The 20,625-nt window shown below is 44.8% G+C and overlaps 1 protein-coding gene across 1 annotated transcript in view; it reads right to left on the bottom strand.

Annotated features, from left to right (window-relative positions):
- Positions 1-20,625, bottom strand: part of LOC147105002 (leucine-rich repeats and immunoglobulin-like domains protein 2) — a 121,334-nt gene that overhangs the window by 25,736 nt on the left and 74,973 nt on the right. The window contains exons 5-13 of the mRNA XM_086011002.1: positions 17,949-18,092; positions 16,225-16,368; positions 14,553-14,696; positions 13,273-13,416; positions 7,753-7,833; positions 6,770-6,841; positions 5,952-6,020; positions 3,136-3,299; positions 1,073-1,393 (exon numbers count right to left, since the gene is read on the bottom strand). Coding sequence (XP_085867128.1) covers positions 1,073-1,393; positions 3,136-3,299; positions 5,952-6,020; positions 6,770-6,841; positions 7,753-7,833; positions 13,273-13,416; positions 14,553-14,696; positions 16,225-16,368; positions 17,949-18,092 — 1,283 coding nt within the window. The remainder of the gene's footprint in view (positions 1-1,072; positions 1,394-3,135; positions 3,300-5,951; positions 6,021-6,769; positions 6,842-7,752; positions 7,834-13,272; positions 13,417-14,552; positions 14,697-16,224; positions 16,369-17,948; positions 18,093-20,625) is intronic.

Below are 20,625 nucleotides of genomic sequence, written 5' to 3'. Positions count from 1 at the left end.
TACTATTTAAAACAAAATCACTATAAACTGACTGCATGGCTACCAGTTATAGATTTTATTTAAATAGCACTTGTAAAGCTGACCGACACAGGGACGTAAATTATGGTCAGATTCACTCGGGGCATTAATAAAATTCACACTACTGACAATAGACATCTGTATTTACGTGCAGGATTATAGAGCAAAATGAAAATAGAAACATAGAAGATAGGAGCAGGAGTAGGCCATTCGGCCCCTCGAGCCTGCTCCGGCATTCAATGAGATCATGGCTGATCACAGAAACCCCACAGTGCAGATAGAGGCCATTTCGGCCCATCGAGCCTGCACTGACACATATCCCACCCGATCCCCGTAACCCCTACACCAACACCTATCCCAGTAACCCCACGTATTTAATCCCCCTAACACTAAGGGTCAATTTATCATAGCCAATCATCCTAACCCGCACATCTTTGGACTGTGGGAGGAAACCGGAGCACCCGGAGGAAACCCACGCAAACACGGGGAGAATGTGCAAACTCCACACAGACAGTCACCAGAGGCCGGATTCGAACCCGGGTCCCTGGCGCTGTGAGGCAACAGTGCTAACCACTATGCCACCGTGCTGCCCGATCATCCAAACTCAGTACCCTGTCCCTGCCTTCTCCCCATACCCCTTGATCCCTTTAGCCTTAAGAAATATATCCAACTCCTTCTTGAATATATTTAATGAATTGGCCTCAACTGTCTTCTGTGGTAGAGAATTCCACAGGTTCACCATTCTCTGGGTGAAGAAATTCCTCCTCATTTCTGTCCTAAATGGCTTACCCCTTATCCTTAGACTGTGACCCCTGGTTCTGGACTCCCCGACCATCGGGAACATCCTTCCTGCATCTAGTCTGTCTAGTCCTGTTAGAATTTTATAAGTTTCAATGAGATCCCCTCTCATTCTTCTAAACTCGAGCAAATATAAGCCTAATCGACCCAATCTCTCCTCATACGTCATTCCTGCCATCCCAGGTATCAGTCTGGTGAAAATAAGTGGATTAAGTACAGACAGACTGCACACCCCCCTGCAAGCAAACCCACATACCATTGACAGTGAGCTTTGCCTTGTTGGAGTAATTGGAGCCAAAGTAATTTCTGACGACACACTGGTAGCGCCCCTCATCCGTGAAGTTGACGTTGCGCAGCAGCAGCACGCTGGTGTGTTCGATGTACTCGCCGTCCTGCTCGCGCAGGCTGGAGTAGTTTTGGATCTCGGCGTCGTACAGTAACTCGCTGTCCTTCCTCCACGCAGCGACCATGGGAGAGTCGCTGCTGCTCCCGGCCGTGCAGGTAAAGCTGACGTTCATCCCCCGCAGTGCCACGGTGGTCTCGGGGTGGGTGGTGATCACAGGCTTTGGGAAAGCATCTGCAGAGTAAAAAAAAAACACATCAACGATGCGCAAAACTGAAATCGCAGCAACAGTTTTGCGTTTTACACAATCGGACTGCTCTACAAGTCTTATATCTTCTGATTTACGGTCTGTCCCTGGTAACAAAGTCGCTTTTTGTGCTAAAAAATGGAATGTTCCAATAATACAAGTAAAGCCACATAAACAAGTGGGAATCCAGTGCTAAGACCTGCAGTATTAGATCATTTGAATTAAACAGTAGACTATAAAAGTAAATTCACCCACACATCAAATTTCAGCCCCATTATATTTTGTTAAATTTAACATATTGCCATACCCATTCACTGCTCTATATTTTAATGATCTTGGGCTGATCGGGACCAGGTCATGCCTGAATCAAACAGTCTAAGCTTGCTTGGTTAGTACCATTTGCCAGATATAGGCAGCTGCCAAGTCATGGGGACTCGGAACATAGGAGCAGGAGGAGGCCATTCAGCCCCTCGAGCCTGTTCCGCCATTCAATTAGATCAAAGCTGATCTGTATCTTACCTCCATCTACCCACCTTGGTTCCGTAACCATGAATACCCTTACCTAACATCAATCTCAGTTTTGAAATTTTCAATTGACCCCCAGCTTCAACAGCTTTTTTTTTTGGGGGGGGGGGGGGGGGGGGGGGGGAGAGTAGGGGATCGCCAGATTTCCACTACCCTTTGTGTGAAGAAGTGCTTAACATAAAGCCTGAATGACCTCTCTCTAATTTTACAGTTCTGCCTCCTTGTTCTGGACTCCGCCCCCACCAGAGTAAATAGTTTCTCTATCTACCCTAACTATTCCTTTAACAATCTCAAAAGCCGTGATTAGATCACCCCTGAATCTTCTATACGTAAGTGAATACGAGCCTAGTCTGTGCAACCGACCTCAATTTAGTGTATGACTGCATAACATCTTCATCAATTAATTCTAGGAATTAAAGTTCACAGAAGGGAATCCGCTGAAACTCAGTAGAGTGACACCAGTAACATTATAAATGTTTACATTTATTTTTCAAAACATTAAATTTTTGCTTTAAATGTTTAACTAAATTGTATTTTAATTAATTTTAAACATGCGATATTTATTTTTATTTAGGTTGTGTGAAAATGTATTTTTTTTAATGTGATTCCTATTAAGCTTATGGGGATTCCGTACATAAATGGAATCCCCATAGCATAATGGGAATCCCCCTTTTTGATTGGTTGGGCCAGCCCACGTGATCCCTGGGACGCTTACAAACCACATGCGCCTCCGGGATGCGTGGCTCTTTACGCAGGCGTACGCCTGCAGGCCCAGGAACGCGAGTCTTCGTAGGTCTGGGGCCATCAGGTGAGTATGGATTTTACTTGCGGTTTGGAGGCATTCGCCCACGGGAAGCCTCTGACCGCAATGTCAGGTCCATAAACTTATCTGTACACCCTCAAAAGTTTAATCAATTGTATACAGTTAACAAGTTCCCCATATACAGTAAAATCAAATGAACAACTGACCTCCAATACCCTTTTATCTTCAGACTCCAAATGTTTGCAACAAGTTACATCATATGCACAAGCTGTTATTAAGCCCAGTTTGCATTTTCCACTTACTGATGCCTTCATTTAACTTTGCAGGTTCAGCAGAAAACAGTGAGAAAAATAAACCATCACACAACAAGACGAGGCAGACAGGCATCTGCCAGGCACGGCACCCATGAATTAAGTCACAATAAACACAAATTATACAAACCACAAATGTAGTCCTCTGTGTCAATGTTAAAGATGCTTTTCCCTGCCAGCCCCACAGGGTGCGCACAGCCAGCAGTGACCATGTGCTGAAACCGTTTCTCCACCAGAAACCGAGGCAACCACTTCAGCTGACAGTCGCACAGAAGACTGGACGTGTTCAGACCCCTGGGGATAGCAAATAAAAATGAACACCCTTCAGAAACATGTAACTGTGCAGAAGAATAAGATGCGCGGCCGTGAATTACAGGAAGCTTTTCAAACTGCATTTAGCTTAGAAGCATGACCGTTACATGAAGGGGATGCTGAGCGCAGTACAGGTAGCATGACTCAGATGAGACAGTATGCAACATAAAGGGCAGAGAGGGGGGAAGAATTTCTGAACTGTGTTCAGGAGAACTTTCTTGATCAGTATGTTTCCGGCCCAACGCGGAAGGAGGCATTGCTGGATCTGGTTCTGGGGAATGAGGTGGGTCAATTGGAGTAAGGTGTCAGTAGGTGAACATTTAGGAAACAGTGATCATAGTATCATAAGGTTTAGATTAGCTATGGAAAAGGACAGGGAGCAATCTAGAGTAAAAATACTTAATTGGAGGAAGGCCAATTTCAGTGGGATGAGAACAGATCTGGCCCGGGTAAATTGGAATCAAAGATTGGCAGGCAAAACTGTAATCGAACAATGGACTTCCTTTAAAGAGGAAATAGTTCAGGTACAGTTGAAGTACATTCCCACTAGGGGGAAAGGTAGGGCAACTGAAGTCAGAGCTCCCTGGATGACGAAAGAGATAGAGAGAACGATGAAGCAGAAAGAGCGCGTATGACAGATGTCAGGTCGAGAATACATCTGAGAATCAGGCTAAATATAGAAAGTTCAGAGGAGAAGTGAAAAAGAGGGACAAAGAGAGGGTATGAGAATAGAATGGCAGCAAAAAGGTGATGCAAAAGTCTTCTATAGGCATATAAATAGTAAATGGGTAGTAAGAGAAGGGGTGGGGCCGACTAGGGACCAAAAAGGAGACCTACGCGTGGAGGCAGAGGGCATGGCTGAGGGGCTAAACGAGTACTTTGCCTCTGTCTTCACCAAGGAAGAAGATGCTGACATAGACGTAGTGAAGGAGGAGGTAGAGGAGATACTGGATGGGATAAAAATTGATAGAGGAGGTACTAGAAAGGCTGGCTGTACTTAAAGTAGATAAGTCACCAGGGCCGGATGGGATGCATCCTAGAACGCTGAGGGAAGTGAAGGAAGAAATTGTAGAGGTACTGGCCGTAATTCTCCAATCCTCCTTAGAAATGGGAGGTGCCAGAGAACTGAAGAATTGCAAATGTTACAGCCTTGTTCAAAAAAGGGTGTAAAGATAAACCCAGCAACTACAGGCCAGTTAGTTTAACCTCAGTAGTGGGGAAGCTTTTAGAAACAATAATCAGAGACAAAATTAAGTGTCACTTGGACAAGTGTGGATTAATTAAGGAAAGCCAGCATGGATTTGTTAAAGGCAAATCGTGTTTAACCAACTTGATCGAGTCTTTTGATGAGGTAACAGAGAGGGTTGATGAGGTGTACATAGATTTCCAAAAGGTGTTCGACAAAGAGCTACATAATAGGCTCGCCAGCAAAGTTCAAGCCCATGGAATAAAAGGGACAGTGGCAGCATGGATACGAAATTGGGTAAACGGAGTCAAGATAAAGATCAGCCACGATCTAATTGAATGGCGGAACAGGCTCTACGGGCTGAATGGCCTCCTCCTGTTCCTATGTGCATGGAGCTGACCAAACCTCATCTGTGACTCCAGCAAAATGACCAAAGTCTTGAAATAATCTGCTACCTAGCGGAGACCGTAACCCGCTTAAAATTAATTGATGTTTCCACAAAGATAATGGAGAGGAATTACAGACGAGCATATTAAGCATTCATAATAGATCGATTGTATAGGAAGGACCTATTCCCCTTAGCAGAGGGGTCAATAACCAGGAGGCATCGATTTAAAGTAATTGGTAGAAGGATTAGAGGGGAGTTGAGCAGAACTCTTTTCACCCAGAGGGTGGTGGGGGTCTGGAACTCGCTGCCTGAAAGGGTGGTCGAGGCCGATTCCCTCACCACATTTAAAAAGTACTTGGATGTGCACCTACAAGGCTACAGACCAAGAGCTGGAAAGTGGGATTAAGCTGGATAACTCTTTCTCAGCCGGCACAGCCACGATGGGCCGAAGGGGCTCCTTCTGTGTGGTAAATTTCTATGATTCTATGATAAGCTCGGATCCCACTGCCTAATTTCAGGGCGCAGGATTTGCTCATCCTTCTTGACACAGACTCCAACAGTGTCGTTTGACGTTTTAACAAGTTCAATTTCACAGCTGCCCTTTTTTCTAAAGCTTGCCAATTACAGGGTTCATATTACCGGAGCGACAGGGTGCCCCTTGCTAACCACAACCCCCCCCCCCAAACAAACCCCAGCCACCTTTACCGCTGAATGTGAAGACTGCAATTATACCACTTGAACCTCAGGGTGTGGTGGACTGCACAAAGAGGAAGCTGAAGCATTTCCTTTCATTTACCTGCTCACCATTTCTCATTACAGCACTCGCGACTCACGTACTCACCCAAAAGCCTCCTGGGTTGTTGACATCACTCCAGATTTCTCATTTGTATGTAGAGCGGCCCCCAGACAACACTCAATAAACAATGAGCAGGCGTCACGGAGGAATCAGTGGAGAGGGCTTTACACATGAATGAGAAGTGCATTCATCCAGGAAAAGGCTTTCTAATTAAATTACCTCATGCAGTACTGATTAATTTACTAGAATATTTTAAATACTCACAGCTCCTTGAGGCTCATTTGGGCAAAAGAATTTTCTTGAATAGACATGATAGCATTGTTGCTCAAATCCCTAAAAGAAATATGTAAAATTGTTTAAAAGCTAGACGGTAAAAGGAATACTAGCGTTTGTACAGCATATTAACATATCAAAGCACTTCACACACAATGATTCATTTTTGAAGTGCAGTGACTTATGCAGGAAAGTTCAGCGACCATTTTACACACAGCAAGACCCCCAGAAACAGTAATGAACTGAAAGACTGATTAATATTTTGTTTTTGTTGCTGTTGCTTGAGGGAAGGCGGTTTGGGCAGCAACACTGGGAGGACTCGCACCCCCTCTTTGAATAGGGCCTGTGGGATCTGTTCATCCGAACAGGTGGATATTTCACCTGAATGAACAGCCAGTCACTTTTTAAAAATCAGAAAAATTTAACACGGGTCAAATCTGCATCTAAATTCTGATGGTAAAAAACACAGAGACACACACAGACACAAAGAGACAGACACACACACACAAAAAGAGAGCATAACTCAAAGGTGCCAATTGCGTTCTCTGCTCGATAAACAAAGCCGTTACAGGGCCACCCTGTTAGTCAAATGATTGGTACACCACAGAGCCCAGACTGCAACCACGAGGAATTAAAATCCGGCACAGAAATCTTTCACTTACAGAATTATTTAGCAAATGGCAATTAGAAATGTGGGACTTCCAACACTCATTTATAATACTCTCGATCTAATTCGTGTTGTATTTTATTTGGGTGCGAGGTGATGGGATTCATGCACGATTGAGGAGTGATTCGAGGTAGATACTCACAGGTATTCAAGTGTTTCCAGCCCAGAAAATGCTTTCTTTGTGATGGATGTTATTTTGCTTCCCTGCAGGATCCTACAGAGAATGAAAGAGTAATTACTAAATTATACTCCTTCACTCAGAGAGAGTGCTCAAAGAGCAGGCTGCTAGACACTCTTCTACGCTAGCTGCTTTTTAAAAAAATTGTTCTAGTTCGGATTCTGGGAGTCGCCTCGTGCAGTTTATGCTATTAAACAAGTCTTCCTTAGTACACCTCCTGACAAATACATCCATAATACTGTAATGAGTCTAACAGAAACACTAGGAACTGGGTCTTGCACCCGCAGAAAAGCAGCTACTGCAGCCAAATCAAAGAGGCAAAAAACATGCTTTGAGAGAAACAGACACTGCAGTAACATCGAACATGCCGGCAGAAGGCAAGTTTCACACTTCAATGTTTGGCCTCCTCAGTCAACAGTCCCCATCAATGCTCCCCCCCATAATCTTTTCTTTTTGGGTGCGTGGCCCCTTTAAGGGGCAGCGCGGCCATTCACAGTTCCACGCAAGCGCAAAATTTACCATTGAAAAAGCCGGTCCCAGGCTGCGCAGCTGTGGGGCCCCAGTTCGAATGGCTCCCTCAGGACTGCACCAAAGCCTGTACTGCGCCTCAGGATGTGTCTATTTGGACCTTGCGGCCTTTAAGAGGGGCAGGTCAAATTATACACAGCTTCACCGTAGCAGCAGAGCAATATACTGCACGTTAAAAAGGTATAAAGTTCCTGCCTTTATAAAATAGTGCATCGCTCGGCTCAACGTGAGCAATGGCATGGGGGATCTGCTAGTGGCTGTATAAATATGGATTAACTTGAAAATCATTGCAGTCTTAATTTGAGCGCCGTGGGAGCACGGTGGCAAGGGGTGAAGGCTGCGCACGAAAATACAGAATGTAAAAGCAAGTAAGGCACCAGATTGTGAGCCACAGTAGGTTTAATGTGTGAGGTACATACAACTTTCGCAGTTTGTCTAATCCAGCGAAAGCGCCATTTGAATCCTCGATCGCCCACGAGATTTCGTTATTCCTTAGGTCACTGCAGGAAGAAAGCTGCTGTTACATGTTTTTATAAATAGGATAGGTAAAGCACTCACTCCAAGTATACCAATTTTCAGAGAATGCACCTTTGATACTTTTCAAGCAACAATACAGCCCAGTGTACAAATTAAAAATACACACCAGATGCCAAACTGAATACAAGGGACCCGACATATCGGTGAATTCTGACAGGAAAAAATTACATAGAATTTACAGCACAGAATCAGGCCATTCGGCCCAACTGGTCCGTGCCGGTGTTTATGCTCCACACGAGCCTCCTCCCACCCCTCTTCATCTCACCCCATCAGCATATCCAGTCTTGACAAAGGGTTTGCCCCGAAACGTTGACTCTATTTTCTCTCCACGGATGTTGCCTGGCCTGCTGAGTTTTTCCAGCATTTTCTGTTGTTATTTAGCATATCCTTCTATTCCTTTCTCCAGCTTCCCCTTAAATGTATCTATACTATTCGCCTCAACCACTCCCTGTGGTAGCGAGTTCCACATTCTCACCACTCTCTGGGTAAAGAAGTTTCTCCTGAATTCCCGATTGGATTTATCAGTGACTCTCTTATATTGATGGCCTCTAGTTTTAGACTGTCTCCTCCCCCCACCACAAGTGGAAACACCTTCTGTCTGCTAGTGCCAGAGCAGTCTTGTGATACCATTGTTATATGCTAAAAAAGTAAAGTTTGAAATTAGTCACAATCCAAAGAGGACTGCCAATAAAAATTATATTTTTTTAAATTATACTGTAAGACTGGTTAATTTTGTGGTAAATATAAACATGATACCGAGGGCATTGGCCATGCGGAGTTTAGACCAAGTGTAGGCTTGAGGGCAGCTGGCGTTAGAGGGCAGACGGATAATAGCCCCATCCACCACCTTAAACATTCACTCCCTCCACCACCGGCGCACCGTGGCGGCAGTGTGTACCATCTACAAGATGCACTGCAGCAACTCGCCAAGGCTTCTTCGGCTGCACCTCCCAAACCCGTGACCTCTTCCACCTAGAAGGACAAAGACAGCAGGCGCATGGGAACACCACCACCTCCAAGTTCCCCTCCAAGTCACACACCATCCCGACTTAGAGGTATATCACCGTTCCTTCATCGTCGCTGGGTCAAAATCCTGGAACTCCCTCCCTAACAGCACTGTGGGAGCACCTTCACCACACGGACTGCAGCGGTTCAAGGCAGCTCACCACCACCACCTTCTCGAGGGCAATAAATGCTGCCCTTGCCCGCTACGCCCACATCCCATAAACGAATAAAATAAAATTGGACTATAAGGCACAGACATAGTCTAGGCCCCAATTTGCTTCTTTCCTGCAGTTCCTTCAATGTGTGACTTGAAACTGCAGCAGGTGTCGTATTCGAGTTGGCCAGCTGCACTGTGAGAAGATATAAAGAACCACAAATGCTGGGAGTCTGAACTAAATACACCAAACGCTGGAAACACACATTAGTTCGGATCGGAAAAGGTAAAGACAGCTGAACATTGTGGGTCTGTGCCCTTCACCAGAAGCGAGTGAACTCTCCTTTCCACATGCTGACAGACCGGCTGTACATTTGCATCATTTTCTGTTTTCACTGCAATCAGGGTCAACTTCAAAGTACAAAGCGGCCAAAGCTTTGAACAAGAACCTATGCTGCAGCTAAAGCCTTTTCTTGCAAGATGTAAACAAGGGATATTAAAAAAAATTATATTTGCTCCAAAAGACAGGTCATCATTGCAAGCGTGATGAGGTGCCAGAGAACAACTGCAGAAAGTGTAGTGAATGTTAGCTTTTAAGATGCTTGCATTGCAACAAACTCCCAGTGAAACAGTTCGTTCCTGCGCACTGTCTGATAAAATTCTCTCTGGAACTTGGAGGAGACTTTGATACATGGGTGGAGGTGTACGTATAGTATCATCTTAGACTGTCCTACAGTCTGATCTAGGTGGGATTGGTGACTTCCAGTTTGGATACATTGCAGTGTGTGCATTATTTTCATTTCAGTTTTAAATTTCTCGGTCCTATTCTGTAAACGTTATGTATAAGATCCCTCAGCAAGTGGGTAATCCACTCTTGGCCATTTGCCAATGGCACTCTGCAAATGTGACAAACTAATTTCCAAACCGACACGCCCGTACATTTTCCCCTCCCTCAACCTGGGAAACACCTCATGCCTTAAGAGAACCCCCTCGTATTAGGAACTGTGGCCGCTGACCAATGTTCCTTATGATTTCCCCCCCCTCCGCCCCCCCCAGGTGTGCGGTCCCTTTAGATTTGCGGCGCAGCATCTTCCAGCGGCAATAGCTTGTGAGCGACCTGCGCGGGACCTCCCGATTGATGCGCGGCCATGCGTTGCCGCTGACCTGTGCCCCATCACCTTGTGGCGTCCTGTGCAAGTCATGACCACAGATTAATAAGTCTTAGAGGAGCAAAGACATCAGCACAAGCTTTCAAATCCTTACCACAGTGAGCACTAAAGTATACCCAGAGCACGTAGAACTCACCCAGATGTTTAAACAGAATTAAAACAGTTACATCAAGTATTTATTCTGACTTCACTTTGACTAAAGAAATTCATTCCACCCTTTCGCCCTTGCCCTGATCAGTTAGTTCTCCTATTTCCTCACAGCTGGACAGGTACAAATAGCTGGAGCCTCGCTAATCAGTAATGCCCTGGAACGTGAATACACGCGGTGACCCTGAACTGAAGCTGCTCGACAGTTAGTTCTTTTTACACGCCTCCCCCTCAGGACCCAACAATACTATTTAATTCACTCTTCTGTTTTATGCTACATTGAACCAAAGCAGATCAGCTGCGACCACTTCACTACTAACAGGTTACACGAAGGACAGAGAATCCCATGTTACTTCATCCCCGTCAGTTTATTGTGGGGCTTTTGCACATCAGCTCAGTCGAGCAATTCAACACAGTGGAGTCTGACGGCGGGGGGGGGGGGGGGAGAGTCAGAGATTTACAAGGATGTTGCTAGGAGGAAAGATTGGATCGGCTGGGGTTGTTTTCTTTGGAACAGAGGAGGCTGAGGGGGAGACTTGAATGAGGTGTATAAAATGATGAGGGGCCGAGATAGAGTGGATAGGAAGGACCGATTTCCCTTAACAGAGGGGTCAATAACCAGGGGGCACAGATTTAAAGTAATTGGTAGAAGGATTAGAGGGGAGTTGAGGAGAAATGCTTTCACCCAGAGGGTCTGAAACTCACTGCTTGAGGCAGAAACCCTCATCACATTTAAAGAGTGCTGTAACCTCCAGGGCTACGGACCAAGAGCTGGAAAGTGGGATTAGGCTGGATTTTCAGCCGGCACAGACATGATGGGCCGAATGGCCTCGTTCTGTGGCGTAAACTTCTATTATATGAGAAAAGAGGGGAGGATTCATTTACAATATGTTAACAGGCACTGCAGAGTGAAACAGCAAAAGATAGAGCCAGAGTTAAATCTGCTGCCTGCTAACTTAATCCTTTGTGCAACTCTGCACCAATTTCCACTTCCTCCATTTTTAAACACCTTCCTGTACAGTTGGCTCCGTAAGATGGGTGGGAACTAATGAGTGCCGCTGTACACTTTTTAGTATCTATGGACTTGCCAACTCTTTCAGCTTTCACCATAATAGAAGCACAACTGAAAAATGTGGAGTCAGGGGACAGGTAGCAGAATGGATAGCTAGCTGGCTTCAAGACAGAAAGCAGAGAGATGGGGTAAAGGGTGGCAGAAGGTGGGTAGTGGTGTTCCACAAAGATCAGTGCTGGGACCACTGCTGGTCACAATTTACATTAATGATTTAGACTTTGGAATCAAAAACACAACTTCTAAATTTGCGGATGACACCAAATTGCAGGGGGGGGTGGTGGGGGGGAAGAGAGATACTCAATACTGAGCAGGACTGCAACATATTACAGGAAGACATTATTAATCTTGCAGAATGAGCATATAATTGGCAAATTAATTTCAACACAGATAAATGTGAGCTATTATATTTTGGTAGGACGTCACATATTACTTGGAGGGTGCGAGTCTGCGTCGGGTACAGGAGCAAAGGGATCTCGGGGTACAAATACACAAATCTCAAAGTAGCAGCACAGGTTAACAAGGCCATTAAAAAGCAAACCAAGCACTGGGGTTTATTTATAGACTGATCGAATTGAAAAGTAGTTATGCTAAACTTGTATCGAACCTTGGTTAGACCACACTTGGCGTACTGTGTACAATTCTGGTCACTATACTATAAAAAGGATATAGAGGCACTGGAGAGGGTGCAGAGAAGACTTTCGAGGATGATACCAGAAATGCGAGGGTATACCTATCAGGAAAGGAAGAACAGGCTGGGTCTCTTTTCTCTTGAAAAAAGGCTGAGGGGTGACCTAATAGAGGTCTTTAAAATTATGAAAGGTTTTGATAGAGTGGATACAGAGAGAATGTTTCCACTTGTGGGGAAGAGCATAACTAGAGGCCGTCAATATAAGATCGTCACCAAGAAATCCAATAGGGAATTCAGAAGAAACTTCTTTACCCAGAGAGTGGCGAGAATGTGGAACTCACTACCACAGGGAGTGGTTGAAGCGAATAGGATAGATGCATTTAAGGGACGGTTAGATAAGCATATGAGGGAGACGGGAATAGAGGGTTATGCCGATAGAGTTAGATGAGGAAAGACGGGAGGAGGCTCGAGTGGAGCATAAACGCCGGCACGGACTGGTTGGGCCGAATGGCCTGTTTCTGTGCTGTATATCCTATGTAATACGCATCAGATGGTGAACTAAATGCATGCTATAACAGATGTAGGACTTCATCACAATGGATACCTCTCGTGTTTTGTTAACAAACTCACACTTCACAAATGACCTCCAATGTGTGCATCAAAAAGTGCAAAGTACAGCTTTACTGCCCAATACCATGGGGGATAGTGGCTTTGAGATGGAGGACATGCGACTCATCAGCTACCTGTCATAGAATCATAGAAATTTAAACACAGAAGGAGGCCATTCGGCCCATCGTGTCTGTGCCGGCCGAAAAAGAGCTCTCCAGCCTAATCCCACTTTCCAGCTCTTGGTCTGTAGCCCTGTAGGTTACGGCACTTCAAGTGCATATCCAAGTACTTTTTAAATGTGATGAGGGTTCCTGCCTCTCCCACCCTTTCAGGCAGTGAGTTCCAGACCCTCACCACCCTTTGGATGAAAAAGGATCTCAACACCCCTCTAATCCTTCTCCCCAGCATTCCCCCCCCCTCCCAGCACTGATTTCCAGTCCTACTGCAGGATGAGACCTGCATGACGTTCACTGGCAGGCTCACAGATACAGCTCGGTTAGTACAGTGTATGAAGATCGGTTTATGGGGCGGGGTGTAAATGACTCACTTCTGATCCCTTTGTTAAGCGGTCTGGTTGTCCGATTTTACTGTACAATGCCGTTTATTCTGCATACTTACAGCGTCAGCAGGTTAGACAAGCCGGTAAAGACTCCGTCAGCAATATAACTCACTCGGTTGTCTCCCATGTACAAACTCTCGAGCAAATTCAAGCCCACGAATGTAGACTCGTCTAAACGAGTCATCTGATTATAGGTCATGTCTCTGAAATAAATGAGATAGAAACTCCTGCGTAAGTCATCATTGTAATACAGCTCTCCCATCCCATTTACAGTAACTCCTTGACCAATAGAATCTGGATACAGTAATACACCGTATCCCAACGTATCCATTACAAGTTCTACATTTTCAAAGAAAGCAGCTAATGTTTCGTTCACACTGATGAGCAGAGATTAGATGAGCTCCAAGACTTTCTTTATTTCACCTCCGCAGAGTACTAAAATAACAAAACCTTGTTCTACGTTTCAGTGCTGGGGCCACACTTGGCAGAGAGAGTTTTTATTGCAGTCGAATCCTTCTGGTCTGTTCTAATGCACGATAGGCGGCAGGTGATCGACTTTCACACAAAACCGGCTTGGTATATAAACGCAGAGGAAGCAGTCAAAGGATGGAACGGCAACCACTGGTGCTTTCTTACTTAAACTGGAGGCTCGAAGAAACACTCCTATTGTGGATTAAACCCCGAGCCACATTCTAGGCATGGGGCGATTATGGACAATAGAGTGATGGAGGACAGGAGGTGCTAGATCGTGTGGTAGTCTATATTAGAGATGCAAAAACGCACGCCTCCAGTTAGAACATAGCACAACCGCACAGGCCAGTTCTACGTCACAATAAACATTTCCTCTACCCACAATTAAATTACTTTAAATCTGTGACTCCTGCATTAAGTAACTAGCGCTAACAAACACACCAGTGGGGCGAAGAGCGAGCACTGGTCCCAGATCTTTATTGTTTTGGCCGTTATCCCCTTTGTTAAGGAGTCAGTCCTGGAGTATAGGGATTATCTTTTCACAAACTATGCAACAGCTTGTGTTTATATAGCACCTTCAACGCAGTAAAACGTCCCACGGTGCTTCACAGGAGTGATTATCACTCAAACTTTGACACCGAGCCACATAAGGAGATATTAGGACAGGTGACCAAAAGCTTGGTCAAAGAGGTCAGTTTTAACGAGCATCTTAAAGGAGGAGAGAGAGGTGGAGAGGTTTATGGAGCAAATTCCAGAGCTTAGGCCCTAGGCAGCTGAAGGCACGACCACCAATGGTGGAGCGATGAAAATCGGGGATGCTCAAGAGGCCAGAACTGGAGGAGCGCAGGAAAAAACAAAACAAACTCACAGCTCAGTCAGTTTCTGGCAGAACTCCCAGGCATCAGCACTGATCCTGGTGATGGCATTCCGGCTCAGGTGGAGCTGCTGCAGCAGTTTGAGGCCGTACAGCCAGCCCTTGGTCACGTCGGTCAAGTTATTATGCTTCAAGGCCCTACAACAGAGAAAAGAAACATCAGTTTGGTTTTCCCGAACATTTCCTCGCCGCCACTACGTATACCAATATTTTTAGCAACAAAAAGTCAAAAGGAGACCAGCTCTCCTGAGCGGGTCCCAAAATAGAACTGACCATCAAGTTTATTTCTGCTCAGATAGTAACTCGAGATCCAGTTTGTTCAAATAAGGTTGTCATTTCTACAAAAGATTCCTAAAAATTACCCAAAACATTTGCTTACTGGGCAGACGAGACATAACTCTACACAGTGCAACTGGAACAAGGAGTGCACTACACTGTAACACGGAGCGGATTTAAGGTCCCACTCCTCAGCTAGGCAAGGCTGCTTTGTGCCCATTTTAGATTCAAAAGGTATTAGACAACAGGAGAATTACATTCAGCCATTTTACACTAGACTACATGAGACGACAAAGCTGCTGTGAGTTACGCTGTCACAGGGTACAAGTTAAAGCTTTGTTGACTTTTCATATATGAAATGGACCCACAAAAATCAGAGTTAATGATTTTTGGGGGGGGGGGGAAGGGGGGGAGTGAGGTTTCTCTCCCTTAAGAGGTTGATTCCTTCACTGTGGCTTAATTCTGCAGACCTCATGTTCATTTTTGAGTCTCAATAGTAAATGCTGGAAGACTATTTAACCTTGTGGGGAACACCTTGGTGACCCCACCCCCCACCACAAGTGAACCTACTGGAGGTCAGCTGATTGGTTTTACCCTTCCCTAGCCCAGGTCCTTTCAGGTCAATTATAGCACCCTAGCACTACCCAGATTGAGCTCTCTCAGCAAAGACTGCATGGCTCAGACTCGGAGACTTCAGGGTCAATGATGTAAAGCCATGTGCCATTAAATGTGCGGCTTCTCCAGATGACTTTACACAGATAAAGAAAGACTTGCATTTATATAGCGCCTTTCACGACCTCAGGACGTCCCAACGCGCTTTACAGCCAATTAAGTACTTTCTGAAGTGTAGTCACCGTTGTAATGTAGGAAACATGGCAGACAATTTGCACACAGCAAGCTCCCACAAACAGCAATGTGATAATGATCAGATAATCTGTTTTAGTCATGTTGATTGAAGAATAAATATTGGCCCAGGACACCGGGGAGAACTCCCCTGCTCTTCTAGTCGTGCCATGGGATCTTTTACGTCCACCTGAGGGGCCTCGGTTTAACGTCTCATCCGAAAGACGGCACTCCTGACAGTGCGGCACTCCCTCAGTACTGCACTGGAGGTCAGCCTAGATTTTTGTGCTCAAGTCTGCGGACAGGGACTTGAACCCACAACCTCTGACGTCGAGGCGAGGGTGCTACCCACTGAGTTATGGCTGGCACCCTATAATAGGATAGCCATTGCCCCGTCCGCAGGACAGCAGGTTGATACATTTCTACCAGTGCTTTAACAATGACATTTCGATTAAATACTCCAAACACCAGCACTTCAATTACCACTTGGACAACGGCTGGACAAGATCCAATTACTCCTGAATAGCCACCAAAACAAAGGACTCACAGCTCCTCGATTTCATTCAGCCCCCAGAAGGCTCCGTCCTTGAGTTCGCAGATCCCATTATGCTGCAGTTTCAACGACTTCAGCGAATCGAGGCCGTGAAACGTCAGGCTCTCGATAACCCGGATTCTGTTGCGTTTTAGCTCCCTGTTTAAACATAAAATGCAAAGTAAACCCACATGGTGGTTAAACTTTCGTTCTTAAAAAGGACCAAAGTTGAGGAGTAATTTTTAAAAAAAACCCCGTCAGATTGGCGAGTGATGAGAGTGAATGTGTGCTGCAATAGAATCCACACACTTACTTTTAGAAGAAATTTCTACACGTTCAAAGTTGCAATGTTGTTTCTACATACTCATACCATCTTGGAGCAGAAACCGATAAAACAGAGGTAAACATTGGTAACAGTGTATGACCCCCCCCTCCCCTCCAGGGATGGGTGCTGACAAACCCTGTATTCAGTAAATTAAATCCTACCCAAGTTCAGCTGTTTGTTTTTCCACTTACTCAAGAGTTGTTTTCTTAAACACAGCTGAACTGGGACAAAAACGCCACTTGTGGCAAGGTTTTCCAATTTAAGAAAGCTGCACTTAGAGACAGGCCTGATTCATGCTGTCCAAGCCAAAAGGGTCACAGTTCACGTTGTGTGCAAAGAGGGCTTCATTTACTAAAGAGCTTTACTATTAGACGTCTATCAGGAGGATCAGAGACAACTTCAAGGGCAAGTGCTGATGCAGATCTACACACTCCAATAAGTTTTCTTGATACAGTTATAATTTACTGAGGGGAGACAAAGTGTTGTGCCCGCGATGAAGATTTCACATCTGGAGGCGTCAGGACAATTACCAGTCTGACTGCCTTCCACGTGAAATAAATCCGTCAACACTTCCCTTTCGATGTGATCCAAATGTAACATTCTTCGCTGCTTAAAAATGCAAGGAGAGATCATTATTTTTTTGCAGTCAGTAGCCCCAGACTACACTACAGGAGCACACGCAGCACTTCCTCCTTTGGCTGTACCCCGTAGTGCAAGTGAGACAAAACAGCATTGCAAACCCATGAGAGTGTGCTGCTTATTTCAGTTGAAGTTCGCGGGCTTCAGTCAAGTTAAACCAAGCGTTTGATCTCAGAGTCTCTGCATTATCCATCGTGCCCAAGGAGCGGCTCCTGATGCAAGAGTACAAAAGCGCGAGAGGGGCTCACGGAGGTCATGCTCTCAAAATAGGATCTCCCAACTAGAAATTGAAGTGCCAAAGGGAGCCTTTAGAAGACACAGGGTATCCATCCTCAAGGTTATAGCACTTCCTGCGTTCAGACAGAAGCGAAATACTGCGGATGCTAGAAATCTGCAACAAAACCAGAAAATGCTGGAAACACTCGGCAGGTCAGGCAGCATCTGTGGAGAGAGAAACAGAGTTAATGTCGTCAGGTCGATGACCTATCATCAGAACGGTCATCGACCCGAAACGCTAACTCTGTTTCTCTCTCCACCGATGCTGCCCGACAATGCGGAGTGTTTCCAGCATTTTGTTTATAATAGACAGGCTTGGTCCTGCCACCAATCTAGCCAACTTGCATTTAAGCAAGTCAGTATAAATCTCAAGGCTCTGCCATCAGCGTTCCAGCCTCTGCCTCCTTTAAACCTGTAACATTAGCAGTGCTTTTATCACTCAAAAACCAACTAGATGCGTGTCTGCGCTTTGAACTGTAAAAGGAACACAATCACTTACAAGTACTGAAGCTGAGGCAACCGGAAGCTCTTGGGCTGAATGACAGCAATTTTATTCCTGTTCAGTTTGAGGACGAGCAAGGTGCTGGACAGGTTATCAAAACAGCCGGGCTCGAGGAGGATTATTTGGTTATTGTTCAAATGTCTGAAAATAAGTTACATATTTATATATAAATATATTTATATAGATATGTTATAAAAACAACAGATTTTTGGCAGTCAAATACTCATACTCTATTTCAAAACATAAACATAGGCTTTATTATTTAAGATATCTGTAGGTCTTAGCACTTCACGCCTCTCCAGTTTAACAGAGGTTGACTATCAAGGAATCTTCCTGCTAGGCCAAGTCTGCATCTGTAGCCATAACACCTCGAACCAAAAACAGACAAAATAGTAAGTTTACATTAGATATTGGATGACTGGAAACTGTGCTGTTAAAGGACAGGTATTCATTAGTTTCACTTATTGGTTAAGATATGTGCTTTTTTTAAAACAATCATTCATCTGGAGACTGGATGATATAGTGGGGTAGCATAATGTGCTTTCACTAATGGAATATGGCTTTGAATCTAGCCCACATTGATGGGATGGATATCTGCTCTCTGTTAGAAAGTATCCTATGTGAAATTAATCTGGGACAGTATCAATCCTGCTTCTCGTGGGCTAGAGTGACAGCTATTAAACCAGCATAAATTAGCAATCTCAAGGAAGCCACAAGGATTGCTGTAGCAGGAGGTGAAAATATCGCAGGTGACACACAGGACAGACCAGCCACATGGGTGTCTTTATGGGTGACTTTAATCTACATATAGATTGGGCCAACCAAATTAGTAACAATACTGTGGAGGAGGAATTCCTGGAGTGTTTACGGGATGGCTTCCTGGACCAATATGTCGAGGAACCAACCAGAGATCAGGCCAGCTTAGACTGGGTATTATGTAACGAGAAAGGATTAATTAGCAATCTTGTTGTACGAGGCCCCTTGGGTCGGAGCGATCATAATATGATCGAATTCTTCATTAAGATGGAGAATGAAGTATTTGACTCAGAGACTAGGGTCCTGAATTTAAATAAAGGAAACTACGATGGTCTGAGGAGCGAGTTGGGTAGGATTGATTGGGGAATGGCACTCAAAGGTTTGACGGTGGATAGGCAATGGCAAACATTCAAAGACCAAACGGATGAGCTACAGAATGTGTTCATCCCAGTTTGGCATAAAAATAAAACAAAAAAGGTGACTCAACCGTGGCTAACAAGGGAAATTAGGGATAGCATAAGATCCAAGGAGAGGACATATAAATTGGCTAGAAAAAGCAATAATCCTGAGGATTGGGAGCAGTTTAGGAGTCAACAAAGGAGGACAAAGGGATTAATTAAGAAAGGGAAAATAGAATATGAGAGTAAGCTAGCAAGGAACATAAAAACTGACTGTAAAAGGGAACATAAAAACTGACTGTAAAAGCTTTTATAGATATGTGAAGAGAAAAAGATTGGTGAAGTCAAGCGTAGGTCCCTTACAGTCAGAATCAGGGGAATTTATAATGGGAAACAAGGAAAGGGCACACCAACTAAATACATACTTTGGTTCTGTCTTCACAAAGGAGGACACAAATAACCTCCCAGAGATGCCGGGGAACATAAGGTCTAATGAGAGGGAGGAACTGAAAGAAATCAGTATCTGTAGGGAAATGGTGTTAGGAAAATTGATGGGACTGAAGGCCGATAAATCCCCAGGGACTGATGGTCTACATCCCAGGGTACTTAAGGAAGTGGCCCTAGAGATAGAAGATGCATTGCTGGTCATCTTCCAGAACTCGATAGACTCTGGAACAGTACCCATGGATTGGAGGGTAGCTAATGTTACCCCACTATTCAAAAAAGGTGGTGGAGAAAAAGCGGGGAATTATAGACCGGTAAGCCTGACATCAGTAGTGGGGAAAATGCTAGAGTCTATTATAAAAGATGTAATAGCAGAGCACTTGGAAAGCAGCGACAGGATCGGACAAAGTCAACATGGATTTACAAAAGGTAAATCATGCTTGACTAATCTACTGGAATTTTGAGGATGTAACTGGTAAAATAGATAAGGGAGAACCAGTGGATGTGGTGTATTTGGACTTTCAGAAGGCTTTCGATAAGGTCCCACATAAGAGATTAGCGTGCAAAATTAAGGCACAAGGGATTGGGGGCAAGGTATTCACTTGGATAGAGAACTGGTTGGCGGACAGAAAGCAAAGAGTTGGAATAAACGGGTCGTTTTCCGAGTGGCAGGCAGTGACTAGTGGGGTACCGCAAGGATCGGTCCTAGGACCCCAGCTGTTCACAATATATATTAATGATCTGGACGAGGGAATTGGATGTAATATCTCCAAATTTGCAGACGACACAAAGCTGGGTGGGAGGGTAAGCTGTGAGGAGGATGTCGTGAAACTCCAGTACGATTTGGACAGGTTGGGTGATTGGGCAGAAACATGGCAAATGCACTATAATGTGGATAAATGTGAGGTTATCCACTTTGGTGGCAAAAACAGGAAGGCAGATTATTATTTGAATGGTAATAGATTGGGAGAAGGGGAAGTGCAAAGAGACCTGGGTGTTATTGTGCACCAGTCGCTGAAGGTAAGCATGCAGGTGCAGCAGGCGGTTAAGAAGGCAAATGGTACGTTGGCCTTCGT

Source organism: Somniosus microcephalus, chromosome 18 (genome assembly GCF_052327205.1).
Source record: "Somniosus microcephalus isolate GS21.2 chromosome 18, FLI_Smic_1.0, whole genome shotgun sequence".
Lineage (NCBI taxonomy): Eukaryota > Metazoa > Chordata > Chondrichthyes > Squaliformes > Somniosidae > Somniosus > Somniosus microcephalus.
Note: the sequence above shows the minus strand (reverse complement) of the source record. Positions and strands in the feature narration are given on the sequence as shown.